We start from the raw sequence: 21,390 nt of genomic DNA on the forward strand, positions 1-21,390 counted from the left end.
TAAAAAATCACCCTTCCTTTTAGCCATTCTCATCAGGGATATGCTGCAACTGTGACAAGCTACCTGACCTTGGTGGGCAGGCACTTAGCAACTGGAAGGAACCAAGTGGGTATAAAAGCTTCTTGAGAATGGCAGAGGGTGCTTCTTGGAGGGCTTGAATCATGGGCAGTGGGTGACTGTTAAAGGCTTAAAGGACAAGGAAGCCTGTCATACCGCTGAGTTCTCCTGCTCTGTGACGCCATCTGTATCGGCATCATCTCCTACACCGTAAAACTCATACCTCTGCCTGAGTTTGGTGGCATCTCCCCATCAATCTCTTGACTATCACCTTTGCAACCAGGCAAACATACCCTCTTGGGCAAAGAAATTATTCTTCAAAATATTATAAAATACAAAAAGCAGAAAATGTTTAGTAAAACACTTACAAGATTTTCCATATCTGTGCGAGCCAACATATACGTTCTCACATTACTGTTCTGATGGAGCAACGTATACAAGAGGAGGGTTGCTTGATCAGACGTCTGCTGTTCACACAAAGCTGTGTACAAACTGTTAAAGTTAATCTGGAAAGCATGTGGAACTGATGAGGGGAAAGGACTGCTATCTGGAACACAGAAAATAGAAAAATTTAAAAATATTACATCAGTATTTTTTGGACTGTGGCTTATATAAATAATGGAAGCACTGATAACATATACAATGCAATTCCCATTAATTTTGAATAAGTCACTACATTTCAGATTCAAAATTTCAGTTTATATTTTAAATTTTACTTTAAAAAGAACTAAACTCATGTAAAGCATAGTGACGACAGTTGATAACATGTATAACTGAAATTTCCTAAGAGAGCAGAACTGAAATGTTCTTACCAAAACAAAAAACAAAAAACAAAACACAAAACTGTAACAATTTATTTCTCTGTACTATCTAAACCACTATCTAATTGACTTCGTAACTATAAGACAATAAACAATATGAGGTAAACGATACCCTCTTTCCTCATTAGAGAGAACATTCGGAGAAAAAAATAACACAAACCTTGTGTATTCTTAAAGGACATAATGGCCTGCTTGTAGGGGTTTGGAGCATCTGCAGCATCTGTCAGGTTGGCCAGCACCAGCAGAAGCAGGAGACTCTGGTTGGCCAGAGGGGAAGAAAGTTCTGGGGTGGCAGCTGCTTTGCTGCCCACACCGCCCAGTGTGAAGACAGTCCAGAGTCCAGCTTGAGAAGAAAACACACAGTTATGGTGTGCTGGGACGAGTAAGATGGATATGTTTCTGTACAATATTCCATGCTTTTTCATATTTAAGTTTGAAATATCACTCTGTTTCTTGATTACAAAAGTAAAATAAGCTCACTATTTGAAAATTCTCACATTGTGCAAGGATATAAAATTTTTAAAGACTATCATCCCCTCTTCCCATAATTCCATTTCTACCTCCCATAGATAACCGCTATTAAGTTTCTCTCTCTAGATTTTTCTTTACATATCAAAACATACACATAATTAGAATAAACGTACACCTTTCTAGCAATATATTTGAAAACCTAAGCAAAATATTAAAATATCTAGGAAAATACAAAATGCCAAAATTGGCCAAAGATGATGAAAGCCTGAATAGTCAAATAACGTTATAAGAGTGGAAAATGGAGCCAAAGAGCTAACCCTAAAAAAACAAACCAAGACCAGATTGTTTTTACAAATAAGGCTACTAAACCCTCAAAGTACAGATAATTCTCATATTATATAAGCGGTTCCAAATTACAGAACAAGAATCCTATTTACACAATTTATTTGACAAAGCTAGAAAAATCTCCTTGATACAGAAACTGGATAAAGACCGCATTTAAAACAAAATAGAGAAATGAATAGAGATTTTTAGATAGCCTAAATCAAACAAAAGCAGACGAAATCTTGCAGAAAAATTTATTAAAAGAAAAAACGTATCATGATCAAGAATGTTTTGTCTCTGGGGCCAGCCTGGTGGCACAGTGGTTAAGTTCGCACGTTCTGCTTCAGTGGCGCAGGGTTCGCCAGTTTGGATCCTGGGTGCAGACCTATGCACTGCTTGTCAAGCCAAGCTATGGCAGATGTCCCAAATATAAAGTAGGGGAAGATGGGCATGGATGTTAGCTCAGGGCCAGTCTTCCTCAGCAAAAAGAGGAGGATTGGCAGCAGATGTTAGCTCAGGGCTAATCTTCCTCCAAAAAAAAAAAAAAAGAATGTTTTGTCTCTGAAATGCAAAAATTGTTTACCATTAAAAAATCAATTTACTTCTCTTCATTTAAAAAAGATGGAGGAAAAAAAAATACGATCATCTCAATAGATGCCAATGTTTTTTAAAAAAATTAAACATAAAACCTATTCTTAAAGAAAAAGAATTCTTACAAAGTAGAAGGGAAAAGGAACCTCTCTGGTTTCTAAAGTCTACCTAATCAGGAATCCACAGTGGTTAAACTTTGGAAAAATTCCCATTAATATCACCAACATCAGCACTGTCATACTGGTGCTCCAAGCAAAATCATTAAGGCAAGAAAAAAAAAAAAAGAGGAACAAAATTTCATTATTTGCAGGACATCTGAGGGTGCACTGTCCAACAGAGTAGCCATTAGCCACTGTGGGTATTAGGCACTTGAAATGTGGCTAGTCCAAATGGCATGGTGCTGTTAAGTATAAAATACACTCTGAATTATGACGACTTTAATGTAAATGTATACTTACATTATGTAAAATGTAAAAATCTCTAATTTTTAATACTGATTACATGCTAAAATCATATTTTGGATATACTGAGTTAAAGTGTATTGTTAAAATAAATGTCACCTGTTTCTTTTTATTTTGTAATATGACTACTAGAAAATTTAAATTACCTATGCGGTTTGCATCTATGACTGACATTATATTTCCATGGGACAGAGTTGCTCTAGAACATCAAGAAAATCAACTGACACACTATTAGAATGAATAGATTTTCGTACCATTCTATGGTTAAAAAAATCAACATATAAAAAAATCAAAAGCCTCTACAAGCAATAAATAGAAAGTCCAATCACAGCAGCAACAAATCCAATAAAATATTCAAGAATACACACACAAGAGATGTGTAAGACCTTTAAGCAGACAACACAGAACTGGACTGAAGGCCACATGAGAGCCGAGTTAACACGGAGGTACAACAAACTTCCGGACGAAAAGACTCAATGCTGCGAAACTGCCCCCAAGGGAATCTAAAATTTATATAATCACTATCAAAACACCAAGAGCAATTTAAGTAATAATTTGTAAAACTGTGTAAATAAAATATTGCTGGATGTAAAAATAGCTAAGAAAAAAATTTTTGAGAAGGACTAATCTGGAGAGGAACGCTCCTGGTCAAATAGCAAAATTTTGATAAAGCTACAGTCATTTAAAAGTATGATATTGACAGCAGAGTAGATAAACAGTTCAATGGAATAGAAATGAGTTCAGAAACAGATGTACATATATTTGAGAATTAACCTTATGATACAGATAGTATTCCATATCAGTGAGAAAAAGATAAAATTCTATAAATGTCTTTGGGACAAGAGAATTTAATCATTTCCTCAGTATTTAATTATAGAAGTATGTGTATAAACCTTGAGTTGAGAAATTCTTTTTCGTATGCAAAAAACAAAAATTCAAGATATAAAGAATAGTAATTTGACTACTTAAAAATTGAATACTTTTATGTGATGAAATATATCATAAACAAGACAAATAAGAAATGAGGACATTTACAATATGTAAAATAGAAAAGGATATTTATTTTTTAAAAAGACCTCTTGCAAACTAGTAAGAGAAAGAAAGATAAGAATCCAAAATAAAAATAGGCAATAAAAATGCAAAGTAATAAACAGAGAAAATTAATTAATATGATAATGAGATCATCTGTGAGAAAGAAATTTTTAAGAGTTATAACACCCAGTATTCATAAAAGTACAGAAAATCAATAATAACAGTAAGAGATCAAAGTGGTACTGAATTTTTAGAGGATATTTGGCAGTTGGCATTGAAATTAAAAATCCACATTCCCATCGACCCAGCAGTATTTCCCTTTACTGGAGAACGCTTGAATAGGTACACAAAGACGCACAGACAGAAATATTTACCGTAATACTGTTATAACTGTCAGACAATGGAAACAATGCAGCTGTTCACCAATAGCACATGGTTACATAAGCTATGGTTAACTAACTCTACAAAATACAGTATAAAGAGGTAGGATCAGGCCGGCCCCAGGCCCAGTGGTTAAGTTCACATGCTCTGCTTCGGCAGCCCAGGGTTTCACCAGTTTGGATCTTGGGCGTGGACCTATGCACCACTTGTCAAGCCATGCTGAGGTGGCATCCCACACAGTAGAACTAGAAGGACCTACAACCAGAATATACAACTATGCACTGGGGGACTTTGGGGAGAAGAAGGAGGAGAGAAAAAAAAAAGATTGGCAACAGATGTTAGCTAGGGCCAATCTTAAAAAAAAAAAAAAACAGAAGTAGAAGTAGGTATCTACGTACCAAGAAGGAAGTATCTCTAAAGTATCTAAGGTAAGATCATTTAAAAATCACTCACCAAAACCATATATGTATGTAGGTGTGTGTGTGTCTGTGTGTATATATGTATATAAATATATTATTTTTAAAACAGGAAGGACAAAGCATACATCATACTGGTAACAGAAATCACGTCTGGAATGGAATTCAAGAAGGATTTTTGCTTTTTTGTATAGTTAAATATTTTGGAATAAGAATATATTCATTTATTCAAAAATAAATATAATAAAATTAATATAACAGAACAATGTAGACCCCATTGGTATGCGATTATGTAGGATATGGAAAAACTTCATCAGTATGCTATTAAAAGGCAAATCACAAAACAGCATACATATACAAACCAGCTTTGTGCACACATCCATCTCTGCATGTAATGCACCCACAGGGCCCGGCAGGGCGCACTGCTGACCGCGGTCAGTTCTCTCCGACTGGAGAAGAGCAGGCGTGAAGGCGGCTTCAAGGAGCCTCACATTTGTTCAGTGTTTACTCATTTGACTCTTTTACAACGTAGATGTATTCAAGCATAACTTAAGCAATTAAAAAACAAGAAGCAAAGAGGGAAGGAAGAAAATTCCTGGTCACCAACTCCAGAAAATGTGATGCAATACACACTTAGGCCCAGGATACAGCCCTATGATTTTAATTTTTAAAAAGTGCCCCCTGATAATTCTGGAGAAATAATCAAGACATTAACACTGATTAGACCTAGGACAGTGGCAATGAGCACAATATTTTAATCTCTGTACACATCTAATTTTTTTATTACTTACTACAATGGGCAAATGTCATTTTTACGAGAACACCTTTGCTAAGGAAATTAAATGCACAGCAACTGGACAGCCAAATAAGCAAAATGGATGAACTTTATTTTTCCTCAACTAACATAAGCAGATATTTTTTCTTCTTTATACTGTAAACAGTTCAGTGTGAACATCTGTTCATTTCTAATACTTTGCATTTTTATTGAACACAGGATATAAAACTATCTCATGGATATCCTATCAATATATCATTTCTTATATAATCGTGTCCTGCAAACCTCAAACTTTTTCTGTGACTCACTGGAACGAGTTTACTATTAACTCTTACGAAGCTGTTATTTGGAAGTGGGGGTAAATAGCCCTCCTGCCCAAGTTTCAGAGTTCCCCAGAGGAGTACACAGGGAACCTCAAAGCACACAGCATATCTGCTATAAACCTTCAGGGCGGTACAAGCAAACTTGAGGCCTAGCACAAGAAATTATTAGGAAGAATTTTTTGTTTTTAACGTAGGAAGGATTTTAAGATGATTGAAGACAACAGGAAAGTTTCTATTAACTACTGTGCTCCCTCCTTTTCATTAGGAAAATCTGAATATTTGGATAAAAATTACCAACTAGTAATTGATCATTACACAAGACAAATTTAAATTTATTCCAAACAATGTTCGTGATATAGTTGAGAGACTCAAGACATTTAACAAGGAAAGCAAAATTATATAAGAACGTACAACCAGTAGCCAAATATTATTTGCTTTGGGACTGATTTGTTGTTTATCTTAACATTTTTAAAAATTTCCAGTCACATCCTTCTCCTCAGAGCATGCTCCACAAATGTCTACCCTTATATCCACCACTGTGTGTTCCAGGATTGTAAGCAAAGAAAAACACAATTGGAAAGTTCAATCTGCAGCAAAAATAACCACAAAATGCTCTCCGAGGTAAAATACAAGTGTTTTTTTTGGATCTTCTTCACAGCTGCGCATCTTCACTACCAGGAGAAATCAGAGTTGACTACCTACCACTGGACAAAATTCACAAACAAAATTCTGACTTTCCTTTAGCACAACTTCACTCTCCTTTTTCCCCCCCTTTAAGTTTTTCCAAGAGGGCTGAGAAGCTGCCTACAATGTCAGACAAACACTGAGGAGCCATCCCCCACCCCCACCACACACCCAGCCCTCCTTCCTTCCTCTGTAAATACTGCTGCTATGTCGTCTTTCCTTATAGGGAGAGACGAGGCAGCCTGCCATTGCCTACATTGTAGTTTAAACTGGCCCTTAATATTGGACCAGAATTCTTCCAAAAGTTCATTTCTTTTTGCTGATCCAAGCCTCTGATCTATGACCCAAGAATCTTAGTGGAATTGCATTTTCCTGTTGGCAAAAAAAATTTCTCTCCACCAGAAAAATAAGGGAAAGTTACAGTATATTTCCTTCTGTTCTAAAAACCAAATTAAGGATAGTCTCCAAAGTTTTTTAATTGTATCCCTCAGGTCCTCCAAATAAACTCCTAAAATAAAATTCTTCTAACTAAAACCAAAAAGTACTGAAATTAACTAAAAGAACAAACCTGGTGTTGGTGATTCAATTTTTTTAAAGTACTGACTCAAGATTATTTATCCTTAACAATAAAAATGTGAGAAAGATGTAAAGTATGACAAACTGAAGCATCCATAAAAATAATAATCATGAATAAAAAAAGAACTCTCATTTTAAAAAATACTGAACTCAAAAATAAACACTATTTTATTAAGACAATGAAATTTCTGGGTTTTTTAAAATATTTTTTATATTACTAAAAGTGCTACTTGCCAAATGATAATTGATTTCTTATATCTAACAAATATATCACAAGACACTGATTACACAATCAGAACTATACAAAAAATAACTGATACTATACACTGTCATCCCTAGTTATAAAAATCTGCTAAAATGGTCATATTCACACATTTTGAATCTGTAATATGGTAACAAACCAGACATAAAAGAATTAAGGAGAAGGCAGGTCAGCTATTAGAAACGTGTATGAAAATTCTGTCTAGAGACATTTCAGTCAACAGAGATAAAACGTAGTCAATTAGTATGTAGTGAATGGTCATTAGGGCTCGGTCCTAGGCCAGGGACGAAAAATACAAAGAAGAAAAAATCATGCCTTGCATCTGAGGAAGTTAACAGCAGAGAGAGAACAACATTCAAACAACTACGAACCAATTTTAACTAACATAATGATCCAACACAAATATCTAACTCTTAAAACACTCATGCTTTTCCTACATAAATGTAGTGAAATAATAAGGGAAGACAGTTTCACTAATAATTAAGATGCTGAACATGCATTCCAGGTCAAACATGGTGGCAGAGCCAACTACCTGATCCCAATACCATCCTCCCTTTTTTCTCTTTATTGATAAAGTACCCTGGGAGTTAGCTGGGTAGGACAACATTTCCCAGTCTTTCTCACAGCAAACTATGGCCCTATGACTAAATGCTAGCCAATGGGATGGGACTGGCAGTAGCATATGCAAGTTTTTGGTCACATCCTTAAAAGGAAGCTATTTTCTCTTCACATCCTCACCTTTCCCAAGGGCTAGATCCCAGGTCTGGCGGTGAGGAGACTGATTTGACTTTGTGCATGAGAGCACCACCCAAGGGAATAGCAAAACAAGATCGGAGGAACTCAGGTCCCTGGATGAGCTCAGGAAGCAAACCCACTACAACCCTGGAGCAGCTCAGACTTCTACGTGAGAGAAATAGAAACCTTCTACCCTGTTTAAGCCACTGCTATCTGATGTCTATTAAAAGCAAAATCAATATCCTACATAAGACAATTACATATCATAAACTTTCAGAATATTATTGCTTGGTTAGAGACTTTTTTAACAAATAACTTTTAAAAATTCTTTGCTCATCATAACTTCTAAGAACTTGAGATTATTGTAGATTCATGTGCTCTTGTGAAAAATAATACAGAGAGATCCCATGTACTCTTTATCCAGTTTCCTCTAATAGTAACATTTTACAAAACTATAGCACAATATCACAACCAGGATATTGATATTGATACAGTCAAAATACAGAACAATTCCATCATTGGTTAGGAACATTTGCATGGAAAAAAAATTTGATGGTCACTTAACTCGTTTCAAGGGTCCCAACTAACCAATATACCAGCCGCAGAGGAAAATCGCTGTCCCCAAATATATACTGACTGCCTGTGCACTTTGATACATTCTATTCATGATTTATTAAGGGTCTACCATAGACTGCGCTAAGTGTAAGAAACTGGATTAGACACGATGAACTCAAAGACAATGATGCCCTACCCATGGAGCTTACAGTCTAAAGAAGAAACGAACATGAAGCAGAGACAAGCAAATAAATAAACTGCAATCAGTTTGTGGGGGAGAAAAAGAATGTTACCTAAATGCCAGGATGATCCTCGAAGAAAAAATAGTTCAGAAATCTATCAATGAATAGATCTAACCACTCACTTATGGAGTTTTTACAAGTTTATAATTCAACCAAAGATTCCATTTCACCTCCTCCCTTTTTAAAATTTTCTTTCATTTCTCTTTTTTACTTTCTTGCTTGTTTGGAAAATCCTTCAAGGTCCAAATCACACTCATCTGTTCTAATATATGAAGCAAAAAAAATACCCCTTCTCTCCTCTCTGCTCTCATGGCACTGTGGTTACACCCCTCTCTCTCACTGCACCTGCCACTGTCTGACTTTGATTATACTTGTGTACGTTACATACACACAAGTCTTCCTGCTGACTCCCTGATGGAAAAGAGCTACATCTTTTCCTTGTTTTATATTTCTTAAGGGCTCCAACTTATAAACTCAATATGTTCCTTTACTTACTTCACTTTACTTTCTTACTTCAGTTACTTACCGAAAGACATTTCAAAAGTGTATAAATAATGCAGATTTTATATTTTATATTTTAAAAGTGCGTAAGTGATACAGATTTTCTATTTGCTCTTTAAAAGAAAAGCATGCTATTTTTAAAGTTCTAAATCCAGGTGTCAAAAATTGGCTTTAATTCTGTATTTTAAATTATAATATTTTGATGCCGATGCGGGCACTAGGAGACAGGTGCTTTCGAGACCAGCATTAGAACTATGAATGGGTACAGTCTTCGTGAGGGGCAATCTGGCGATGTGCACCATAAGCATTAAAATACGCAAATTATCTGCCCCAGCAAGTCCAATTCTGCAATTGATTCTACAGAATGAATACAAAGATCAACCTAAGTGGCTGTGCATCTTAAGACTCAACGAAAATGGACACACAAATATCTAATAAGAAGGAATTGGTTGAGTTAACTGTGACATATTTATCAACACAATTAATTGAAAACCAAGCCCATGGTTAGAAATCCAGGCACAGCACCCAGAATGTCAATAAAGTTAACGTTTTCCCAGTAGGATGTCACCTAGTATTTAATACCCAAACTTCCTAGAATATATCCCTTAGTTTGCTGCTTTTCGGCTGTTTATAAAATAATCTTTTATAGTATATATCTCTAAAATTCAAAACATTTTAAACAAAATTGTGTATACGAGGGGGAATCAAGTTTCATTTCAAATATACTAGTATGACAGAATTGTTGACACTTTGAAAATTGAACTGAGTGTAAAAAAAGGTAGATGGACGTCTCAGGTGTTATTGGTACTAAGAAGGCATCACAGTGTCATGCCCACTGCAAGCCATTCTCTACCACTGGGTACACACATTAAATGTGTTTCCGTAAGACCTTTCACACTGAGCCCTCGATTTTGCTAAGTGTTATACACTAAGAAGCAAAAGTTGAAAAGCTGTTAAAGAAAATTCTGGCAAAGGGAGCAAAATGAGGAAAAAATGACTAGAATGGAAGCGAGCATGTTAGTATTTACAAAACAACTGTTCGTTAACAATCATTATTTGATCAGGAAACTATGTTTCAGTGATTTTATATAAAAACACACTAGTCTGTTACTTAAACATAGGTCTTTGGTGTGCTTTAGAAAACTGGCTGAATATTTTGGGTTACTATGTACACTATAATTTTTAAAATTTAAAACAATGGTAAATAGGTTCCGGATTAGCATTTTTAGCAGAAAGTCTGATTTTCACGAACGGATTACCTACATTAAGTGGTAGCTACCTGCATTGTCTAACTCTACTGGAGGGCCGCTGCTACGGTTGAACCACAAAGGGACACAAGGGACTTTCTGGAGTGATGGAAATGTTCACTATCTTGATTATGGGGCTTATTACATGACCAAGTACTTGTTGAAACTACTAGAACTGTACACCACAAAAGGTAAATTTTACTGTATATAAATTATATTTCAATAATCTTGACTCTCCCCTTTCCCTCTCCAAAAAAGTGTCAGCTTGGATGTAGGGCAACTGGAACTCTCACATATTCTAGTGAGTATAACCTGGTGCAAATACTTTGGTAAACAGTTTAATTGTAACTACTACAGTTGAATGATGCACAACTAGGATCCAGCAATTCCACTAATTATTGTACCCAACAAAATGCTTACATGTGTGCAAAGATATGCACAAGAATGTACACAGAAGCATTATTTTAATAGCCAGAAGTTGGAAATAATCAAATACACATTACAGTAAAAAGGATAAAATGTGGGATAGTCTTAAATTGGGATAACATATAATAATAAAAATGAACACTATGCGTCATGCAAAAACATGGATAAATTTCACAAATAAGTAGAAGAAGGAAGACATAAAAGAATACGTAGCATATAATTCCATTTACATAAAGTTCAAAACTCATCTATAGTGCTAGAAGTCAGGACAGCACTTTCCTCTGCAGCTGGGAGGGGAGAGTGATTAGAGACAGGGGTTTCTGGGGTGCTGGAATTACCTGACCTGACTGGTAACTACCTGTACATTCATTCACTTGGTGGTAATGAACTGCACTATATACTACCTAGTATAGCTATATAGCAAGCTATATACTAACTGTGCACTTTCCTGTATGTTACACTTAGTTTACCGCTAAGAAAAAGAAAAAACAGCAATGCATCCCTTTTTGTAAGATGATGATGATGATGATAGGTATATACCATCACTGTTCAAAGTGGTTACAGTGGTTACCTTTCATTACAGAACTAAAGGTGATCTGTTTTTCTCATTAGAATGCTTAGATTTCTAAAATGAGTATGTAGCAAAACCAACCATATAATTTGAAAAAAAGTTTCTAAGATATTCTTAGAACAGTATTTCTTAAAAGAAATATACTCAAGTGTTGGTTTAACAAGGAAAATATCATATTTGATATTATATCTTTATTAAAGGGCAGAGTCCTCAAGTACTTCTTTTTCTATGCTATCAATCTATATGTTAAGAGAACATGATCTCTAGCAATTATTTTTGTCATTTTAAAATGAATGTAAAACAGCAACATACACAATCTTGAACTACGGCCAATCATACTACAGTGCTGGGAAAGGGGTAACAAGGGTCACTAATAGTTTCACTTTTTCATGTGTGTTTACATTGAAAGCACTCTTAAAATATCTGGTGACCACTAGCCCCTAAAACAGTTTGGAGTCAAATTCAATTTTCCTAACACAAAACAACATGATATTACTACCTCCCATCCTGTGCCCCAAAAGAAATGCTTTGGCCATCTCAAAAAAGAGAAAAAAATATACCATAAAGGAAGAGACAAAAATGTTTTAAAAATCCAGAGGACAGTAAAACATTTTATCCACCTTTGTAGTTTGAAATCTGTCAGAATCTGTGATCTATAATCCAGCATAACATAAGCCATATGGAACTTTTTAAAACTTTTATTCCTTTAAGAACAGAAAATAGAAAACCTGTTTAAAAAAAAAACTTGAAAAAAATCCACTGAAATAATTCAGCATTATGAATTATATGTGTTCAGTATTATGAAGATGCTGTTTTCAAAAAGAAAAAACAACGAAAGATAATAGAATTCATTTGTCACAGTAAAACTCTAGATTTGCACATCCCTAAAATAAACATTTTTGAGAACATAAGATGAGCCAGGCACTATATTAAAGTGTAAAGAATAAAGAGAAATAAAATGAGTAAGAAAACTACTGTCCTGGGAGATAAATCCTATGTCACACCCATATGGGAAACTGTGATCCATGAAATGGGAAAGGGGCTCAGAGGACAGACAGCCCTTCCTTTGAACAGGCCCATATCTGGTTCCCAGTAACTTCATTCCATCTGTCCCACTGTCCCACGCCCCTACAGCAGCGTCACACCCATATGCGAAACTGTGATCCATGAAATGGGAAAGGGGCTCAGAGGACAGACAGCTCTTCCTTTGAACAGGTCCATATCTGGTTCCCAGTAACTTCATTCCATCTGTCCCACTGTCCCACGCCCCTACAGCAGCGTTTCCCAAAATGATGCAGAGACCACTATGAAGTGAGGGATGGTTAAGCACAGCACTTTTTAAAAATCTTCACTAGCTATGTATATTAGAAATATATATAACTAGCACATCAGTCTCACAATTTTCAAGGACTTTACCACTCAGCATGAGGACAGAGTAAATCTGAAAAAGGGAATCATTTTAAATTGAAGTAAGTAAATTGGAATTCAAGCTGTACTCATATAAAATCATGGCGGTTGCATGGATGTGGTTGAAGTTGGAGAAATACTGCCTGCCAGGGAAACAGTCCTCACATCACAGCTCCAAGCATCTGGCAGTGTTCACCTCCGCAGAAGTGCCCCTCTTCAAACCAAAGCCCTGTCCCCACAACATTTCCCCCGATACGTGGTCTCTGACCCCTCAGCACGCTGCCCACCCTTCCATCTGCTGGCAGTGAGGCACCCCCAACAAAACATAAATTTAGGTATGTGTGTTAACAATGGAAGAGTAACAGAAGTACCTTTCAACAAGCTTTAACCGAATGCAACCATCTACTCCTTCAGCTAAGAAAATCTAACAATGTAATCTGTCACCCCTGTGAAAATTACAGGGCCTTATCATGTCTATAACTTTCACCGTTACTACGAACCTCTTCTGTCTCTTACACACACTGTACTATCGCACACCCCTGGCTTGCATGACTGACGTCCCTGCTAGACTCTGGGTTCCCTGGGATGAATGCCTTCCCTTCTTCACTGTGGTTTGATTCCTTTGTATCCCCAGGACCTACAACTTTTTATATTACATTAAAAAGGAAAACGATGAGTAATTTTTAATTTTGCATTTTTGCAGATTGATTTTTTTTTACCTTTTACGTAAAAATATTCATATGCAAATCTTTATTTTCTCCAAATAAAATTCAAGGTTGAAATCTGAATTATGCATGAGATTTTATCAGAAACTACCTAAATTAACACTACGATTAGACTAATACTCAAAAATAAAGAATAAACCCATTAACTTTAACATCAGTGACCAAAAAGAACCTATTTGGAATCTACAAATAAAAGTTTCTACATAGTAAACTCTTAGCCAGATTGCCTACATTAGAATCCAAGTTCCACTTGTGAAGGAGTAAATATTAAAGTCAAATGACGCAGATGTAATAAAGAATGTAGTATAGACTTATTACTACCTTCACTAACAGTCATTTTTCCATATAGGTCTCCAGCTGTTACTTTTCTGGGAATTAAGAATTAGTTCCATGTGACATGGCCACAGATACGAAAATCTTTGAATAACTAATACCCCTTGGTTGAAAGTGACATTTGAGGAAAGACGGAAAGAGTTTCTTCCCCAAACTGACCATTTCAATGTTACTGATAATACCAAGAAAGGCTTAGTGATGGAGGATGGTGTCTCAGGCCTTAAAAGCAGCAACAGCAATGTCATCTATCATCAAAGGATAAGAAGAATAAGACGGGAGCTTGGAAGGCACTAGGAAACCAGAATCTTTGAAATGAGAGGACATACATAAACATTTGAAAAAAGATGATTCCAAATTAATGAAGCCAGAAGGTTCCCAAGACATAAATGATCAGCAAACAAAAGTTACAGGAAGTAAACATGGGATATGCAAATAAGAGTGAACACTGTAGACTAGAATGGTCTGAAAGTACCCATGAAACTGACAAAATATTCCCAAAGCATTCAATTCAATAAGCACATAGTAACACTAGTAGTTTCCAAAGTGGGTCAGAGAAGATAATATTAGAACTTTGTGTTTCCTCTAAGAAATATGAAGACACTAAGTGTTAGCAGTATGCATTATCCAGCCTGGCACTGGGGCCCTCTCTCAGCCCATCTGTCAGGAAGTCACGTGTAATGCCAGTAACCCAAGTATCCTGAGAAGAGTAGGGGTCCTGTCCGCAACAGGGGTGACAGAGGCCCTCGCGCCTGCCTTCTCTCTCAGCATAACGAGACACTGTGGTTTAGTGTGCTTAATTATATTTTCTAGGTTTAACTGAACTGACTCTCATAAAAATCTATTTCAGAAATGATGGAACCATAAAACTGCTTTAAAACTTTCTGGCAAAGAAATCACAGAAAAAATATATACTAAAGATTCAAGAACGAGCAAACAACAACACAAAAACAGCAGAGAGACCCTTCCACTACCCGTGTGGGCTCTTCGTTAGCCATTTTGTAAGCTAAAAACAAAGGCAACACGAATCAGATCTCTGAAGAAAACTGCCTCCCCATCCATTACCAACACTCTCCAAAACACAGCTTTCTAACAACTATTATCAGCAGTGAACATGGCTCTAAAGATATACTGCTCCTTGAGACATTAAATAATGACACTGTGAAGTCATTATGATTAGCAAGACACTTAGAAACTCATCCAGATGATTATTAATAATAATTTTTGTAATATCAAAAAGATTTTCTGTATGGTTAATAAACAATTTTAAATACTTCAAAATTTTTATTTAAACTTATCCTTTGGAAAACGTCAATTTACAAATGTCTTATAATGTAAACAATATAGTAGCATAAGAATGCATTATATAATTTATAAATCAACTCACTTAAATTGGGAGTCTACTTTAAAAGGTTATATTGATGGGATGTACAATCAATACAGTTTAAAGACCACCAGACTCATGGGACAGTTGAGGGGAGGGGGAGTGACAGAAGGAAAGTGAAGGGGACGAAAAAGAGCAGCTTCTGCCATTCAGTGATGATCTACACAAGTTACCACATTTAAGTCTCACCAAGGATTATTATTATTCTTCTTCACCCAATTTTACAGAAAAAGAAATTAAACTCAAAGAGGCTAAGTTCCTCAGTCACATAAGAGAGCTAAGTGGATCTGCAGCCCGGTTGCTGTGAGTCTGAAGTCAATGTGCACATCCACTACCCTCACTGTCTCTCCGGTTCTAAAACAACAAAGGGGGGCCCTGGCCTCAGCTGGGAATTATAACAAAATTTGAAATTTACCAGGGGTCAGGTCTTTAGCACCTGGGATATAACAGGCCTCAATTCAATTTCCTACAAGGAAATAGCATTCTGTGGTTTACAATGAGTCTGGCCCCAAGTTATCTTGCCAGACATCTCTCCAGTCTTCACCCTCACCCATAGAACACTATATATTTTTGTTTTTGCTTGGATTGGTTTTTTTTGCTCTTCTACCTTCCGTTTGTCTTGGCACTGTATCTGCATTTCTTTGTTTTGTTTTTTTAAAAGATTGGCACCTGAGCTAACATCTGTTGCCAATCTTTTTTTTCCCCCTTCTCCTCCTCAAAGCCCCTCAGTACATAGTTGTATATTCTAGTTGTAGGTCCTTCTGGTTGTGCAATGTGGGACGCCGCCTCAGCATGGCCTGATGAGTGGTGCCATGTCCGGGTCTGGGATGTGAACTGATGAAACTCCCGGCAGAGGGTATGAACTTAATCACTCGGCCATGGGCTGGCCCCTGCATTTCTTGATTTCCCCCAGGGAACCATCTCTCCTAGGCATTTTGCCCTTTTCTTACGGTAAATTGTCTCTTTGGCAGGATGCTCAGGTTCTTCGATGAATAAACTGTTGTCACTACCTTTAAGGTGCCCCTAATCCTAAGAGAGGAGACAGGCAGGCACGTCTTATAATACAATGGACTGGGAGTTTTAGAGAGTCCTATAGGGAAAAAAGAGGACTGGCTTTGCTAGGGCATGCCAGGAGAGCTTCCCAAAGGTGGCTACCTGTGACCTGAGGTGTGAAGGCGAGTGACAGATCTGCAGGGGAGAGGAGGGAAGCGTTTCAATCCACGGAATGTATCAGACAAAGCTGGTCAGGCATGATCCTTTGGTGAACCTGGAGCATCCAGTCCACTGGAGACGTGAAGTGAGGTAAGGCTGGAAAGAGAGTGCAGGCTGGGAGGGGGCTTATGACGGTGCTTCTCGAGGTAGGCTCCACTGCCCGATTCTGAAGGACCACAAACAGGCTGAGAACTCAAGTCTTTGCTGATGTTCTCACAAATGAAGGACATACAATTATATAACCTTCCTTTTCAGTTTTACCTGTGATTAATACTGACCTATTATTAACTTAAGAAATCGGTTACGGGATATTGTATTTGGTTTTCATAAATTTAGAAAAGACAATTACTCGAGTTTATGGGAGATCCTCTAAGTCTCCTATCGAAAATCTGGCTGCTGCGCAATGCTTGTTTGTGCTGCAAAGCTCCTTGTGCACATACGTGCTTGCACAGACACACACCACAGGTGGCTGGAATTCCTGTAGTTTGGGAGAATAATGTTGGCACTATCCATTTTGTTTTGAATTGGTCATGGGCTTCAACTGATGCATTTCAAGCCTTTTAAGTTGCAAATTTCTGTTAAATTAGCTTCAAAATGATCAATTAAGAGGGTTGCAGTTTCTCTGGTTAACCCTCCAGAAAACAGTGATGCATACCTGGTAAGACCACACTCACCATAAGACACCCTACCCCTGCCAGGGCATGACCAACGAGCAGGATATAAGGGAGGCTCACGGGGCTATGACTCCTTCAGATAAGACACCTCCTTCTCAGGCCATGAGGCCAAAAGCTTCACCAGGACAAACTGTCAGAGGCTATAATTAGAAGTGATACCCTACCTTCCCCTAAAAGATCATCAGGACTAATCATATTATGCTTTCTATCCCTGTTTACCTGGGTCAGCAAAGAGACCAAAAGCTGTATCACACCTGGCTCAATGCCGTATGGTTCACTGACCCTGTCTCCCACAGCTCTCCTCATCCCAACCCTTCTATTATGCTTTCTAGAACTCCCTATCCTTCACCAGAAAAAAATCCTCTATCGAGCTCAACCTCCTTAAATGCCGCTGATCTAACAGAAACCTGGGTGTCCCCTGAGGACAGTTCTTTCTCAGAAGGCTTTTCAAGTGGTGACTTGCTTGTTCCTTCTCTACAACCTATGTACCACAGAGACGACTCTTCATTACTGCCTCCAAACCATTTCCCCCCTGACGTCCCAGCTACCTTGAAACATCCCATCAGACTATACTACCCATCTACCCTTCTTGCTACAGTCATCTACAAATGCTGTCACTCCTGCTCGTTTCTAATAATTTGAGCATCTGGCGCACTCTTTCCTCTATACTACTCCAGTCCTCGTTTTTAAAATTTCAACATACTCACAGTCAAGCCACCCAAAAATATGGCCTCTAAGGCCTTGATCTGCTTGTTCACTTCCTCTATCCTACCTCAACTACCCATTCCCATGGTCATACACATTCTCCTTACTAATAATTGCACTACCAGTACAATTCTGAATTCATACATTCCACTCTTTGACTACCACCTCCGAGCTTTCCAGTTCATTTCCTCTAGTACTGACTCAAATAATTTTTGACCTGATTGATTCTCTCCACCACTTTTTCATTGTCCGTCACCCTCCCACACACACACTCATGTCTTCGCTTCCCTCCTCATCCAGCTAGGATTCTGTGGATCAGCACCAGCATCACTCCCTTGCATATTCCTTCCTGACTCCCTCACTCCTCTTTTCCTCCATCACGTTTGCCAAGCAAAACCACAAACCTTGATTAAATCCAACTCTCCACCTATTCCATGTCCCAAGGCAGCAATACACAGCTGAGAACAACATACAACCATCCCAATTGCTCTTTAAGTTCATCACCACAAATTCCAAGTGGGCCCTCAGCTTTGACAAGCAATCCCATTACATTTCTCAAGTCACCTAAGGGAATTAACTCCCCTTCAGCTTTCTCTTTAAACTTCCAAAACCAATCGCCAATCTTCATGCTCAGTTGACTCTCACAGAATCAATCAGAGAACTACCTTGTCTTTCCACCTTAAATCTAGAAATACATCTGCCATCAACATGTACATACTCTGCCTTCACTCCTGTTATAAAGGGGTGAAATATCCCTTCTCCTATCTTTGGGAATATCAACTTCTCCATCTCTAATAGAATGTAAGGTCTATGAAAGGCAAGCATTTAATAATAATTCTAGAATTGAAACAAATCATTCCGACCACAGTTTACAAACATATTGTGCCATTTTCCAGGCAAAAACATCCCTAGAATCCATGTCCCCTTCCAGTTGCTGCCTTATATTTCTGTCTATACTCTTAACTCCCAATCTCCTCTCAACCCACTCTAGTTAGCTTCCTAAACACCACTCCACCTAAATGATCCTTGACAAAGTACCCAACAACTTACATCTTACCAGATCCAACAGTCAAGTCTAAGGCCTCACTTTATTCAACCTCTCACTCAAATCTGCATGAAGTTGCATATTTAAGATTTTGTACTTTACTGCATCTACGTTATAACTCAAACATGAGAAAACCTCAATGAAAGGATTTCACAGATCAGATATAGTTGGAAAGAGAATTAGTGAACTGAAAGATAAATCTGAAGAAACTACCCAGAATGTAGAGAGAGAGAAATGGAATTCTGAGAGATTAATAGATATGGAGAATAGAATCAGAAGGTCCAAGACATGTGTGACAGTACTTTCAGAAGTAAAGAGAAGAGCAGAGACATAATGCAAGAAAATAAAACTGCAGATCACAAAAACTACCAGAAAGTAGTGATTCAATGATCTTTACCACCACCCCCAAGGTCACAAAACTAGCAGGCTTAAATCTAGGTTTCAGGCTTTTTGCAATATATCACACCACTCAGAGAGGAAAGAAGAAAGAACCCAGTTGGCTAAGAAACTCCATGAGGCTCAAATCACATATATGCTACTTCTCCAACTGGGATGCATGAACTCTTGGAGCTAGTCCATGATATGCAAGGTATAAGAAAGGTCAGAAAACAAACATGGGACTTTTTCTAGGACCATTAATTTAACACAAAGATTTCAAGGACGTTAATTAAGTCACTGATCTTGCACATTAATTCCATCTTAATAGTAATAAAACAAACATGGATATGTTTACCGAAGCAGAACTTAAAATGTGCATTAATTTATAAGATAAAATATGAAAACTTACCATGTGCCAAGTGGTTACTGATAAATTCCTAGATCCTTAAGGTTATGTATTCATTTGCCTCAAATATTATGGTTAGGCTTAAAAAGCACTGTCAATGGCTTTCTCAAAAATGTGTGAAATTATTACGAATGGCAGAATTCAAGATGTGTTTAACAACAAAGACCCTTTGTGTAACTCACTCTTGTTGTTTCTTTTACTCTGAACTTAAAGGTTTTATTTTGTGAAGAGTATAACAAAAATTCTGGGGGACGGAGGACAAAAACTGGTACACAGAGAGGGAGAGGTCCAAGGTTCTCTCACACCCCACTGTTTTCTGGTAGCTGTGAGGTTCTGATAATAACTCCTAAAAACAACCCATGCTAGAAAGCTAGTTAAATGTACTACTGCTTTGTCTTCATCTACTATATGTTATTACCCAAGTGTAAGTCAGGATTAGGGTGAGTACAACTAACAGACCTGTGTGACAATGGCTTCAACAGAAGTCCAAAAGCAGGTGCAGCAAAGCTTTCATGTTGCTCCATGATGTGCAAGAGCCAGGCTCCTTTTCTCTTGTTGCTCCACTGTGTATGGTCTCCATTCCTAAGTCTACTCATGGTCCAACAGGGCTAAACCAGCTCCAGCCATCACATTTTCATTCAAGTCAGCAGGACAGAGATGAGTATATGCATTCTCTTTATGAACTCTACCTACAAGTTTGCCCATACCACTCTTGCTTACATTCCCTTGGCCAAAATATAAACTAGGCATGATTGCAAAGGGTTCTGAGAAATGTGATCTACTCTTGGCATCCATGTAATCAGTTAAAATGGGGGGGAGGGGCCAGCCTGGTGGCATGGTGGTTGGGTTGGCATGTTCTGCTTCAGTGGCCCAGGGTTCGCTGTTTTGGATCCGGGGCGTGGACCTACACACCTCTCATCAAGCCATGCTGTTGTGGCGTCCCACATACAAAGAGGAGGAAGATTGGCACAGATGTTAGCTCAGGGACAATCTTCCTCAAGCAAAAAGAAGAGGACTGGCAAAAGATGTTAGCTCAGAGCCAATCTTCCTCACCAAAAAAAAAAGGGGTGGAGGACAAACTAGCAGTCACTGTCACATCACATTTGAATAAATCTTTTGCAATGTCCCCAAGATATGCCCCTTCTACTTGAGATGATGGAACAGCTAGTTTGCCTTAGATACCCTGTCTTTTGAGCCCTTTCTTTAACTTAGCTCAGGGGAAACAGCTGTGCCCAGATAAACCAGTGAGCTTTATAAACAACATGAGAACTGGCAGAAGTATTGGTAGTCTTACCATGACATCCTCCCTTTGAATATGAGCAAGAGGATGCCTCAAAACATGTGCTATTAATCATACAGCCAAAAGGAGGAGGTAAATAACTTTAACTGCTTTACAGCAAGAATTTGCCTGCTCTCCTGGTTTGACCAAGTCAGGAACTGAAATTAACAAAAGCAAACAGCTTGGATTTAAATGGCACCTTTGTTTGTTAGAACTCAAACTTTTCAAGTATATAGTAATATGCTATTTTATTTTCATAATGTACTCTAATGACAAGGTAAAACTTGATATTATTGGCATATTTTAAATGTCTCCTACTTTAATATTTAACTTGCCATAAATGTAAGTATATACATATACATAGGGACAAGCACTGAAAAAGAATGAGAAAAAA

The 21,390-nt window shown here is 37.5% G+C and overlaps 1 protein-coding gene across 19 annotated transcripts in view; it reads right to left on the reverse strand.

Moving 5' to 3' along the window:
* DYM (dymeclin) overlaps positions 1-21,390 on the reverse strand; it is a 359,236-nt gene that overhangs the window by 211,919 nt on the left and 125,927 nt on the right. For all 19 annotated transcript variants that reach the window (XM_070630144.1, XM_070630138.1, XM_070630148.1 and 16 more), the window contains 2 exons: positions 1,039-1,221; positions 426-604 (listed from right to left, as the gene is read on the reverse strand). In XM_070630144.1, coding sequence (XP_070486245.1) covers positions 426-604; positions 1,039-1,221 — 362 coding nt within the window. The remainder of the gene's footprint in view (positions 1-425; positions 605-1,038; positions 1,222-21,390) is intronic.

The sequence above is a fragment of the Equus przewalskii genome, chromosome 7 (genome assembly GCF_037783145.1).
Source record: "Equus przewalskii isolate Varuska chromosome 7, EquPr2, whole genome shotgun sequence".
NCBI lineage: Eukaryota > Metazoa > Chordata > Mammalia > Perissodactyla > Equidae > Equus > Equus przewalskii.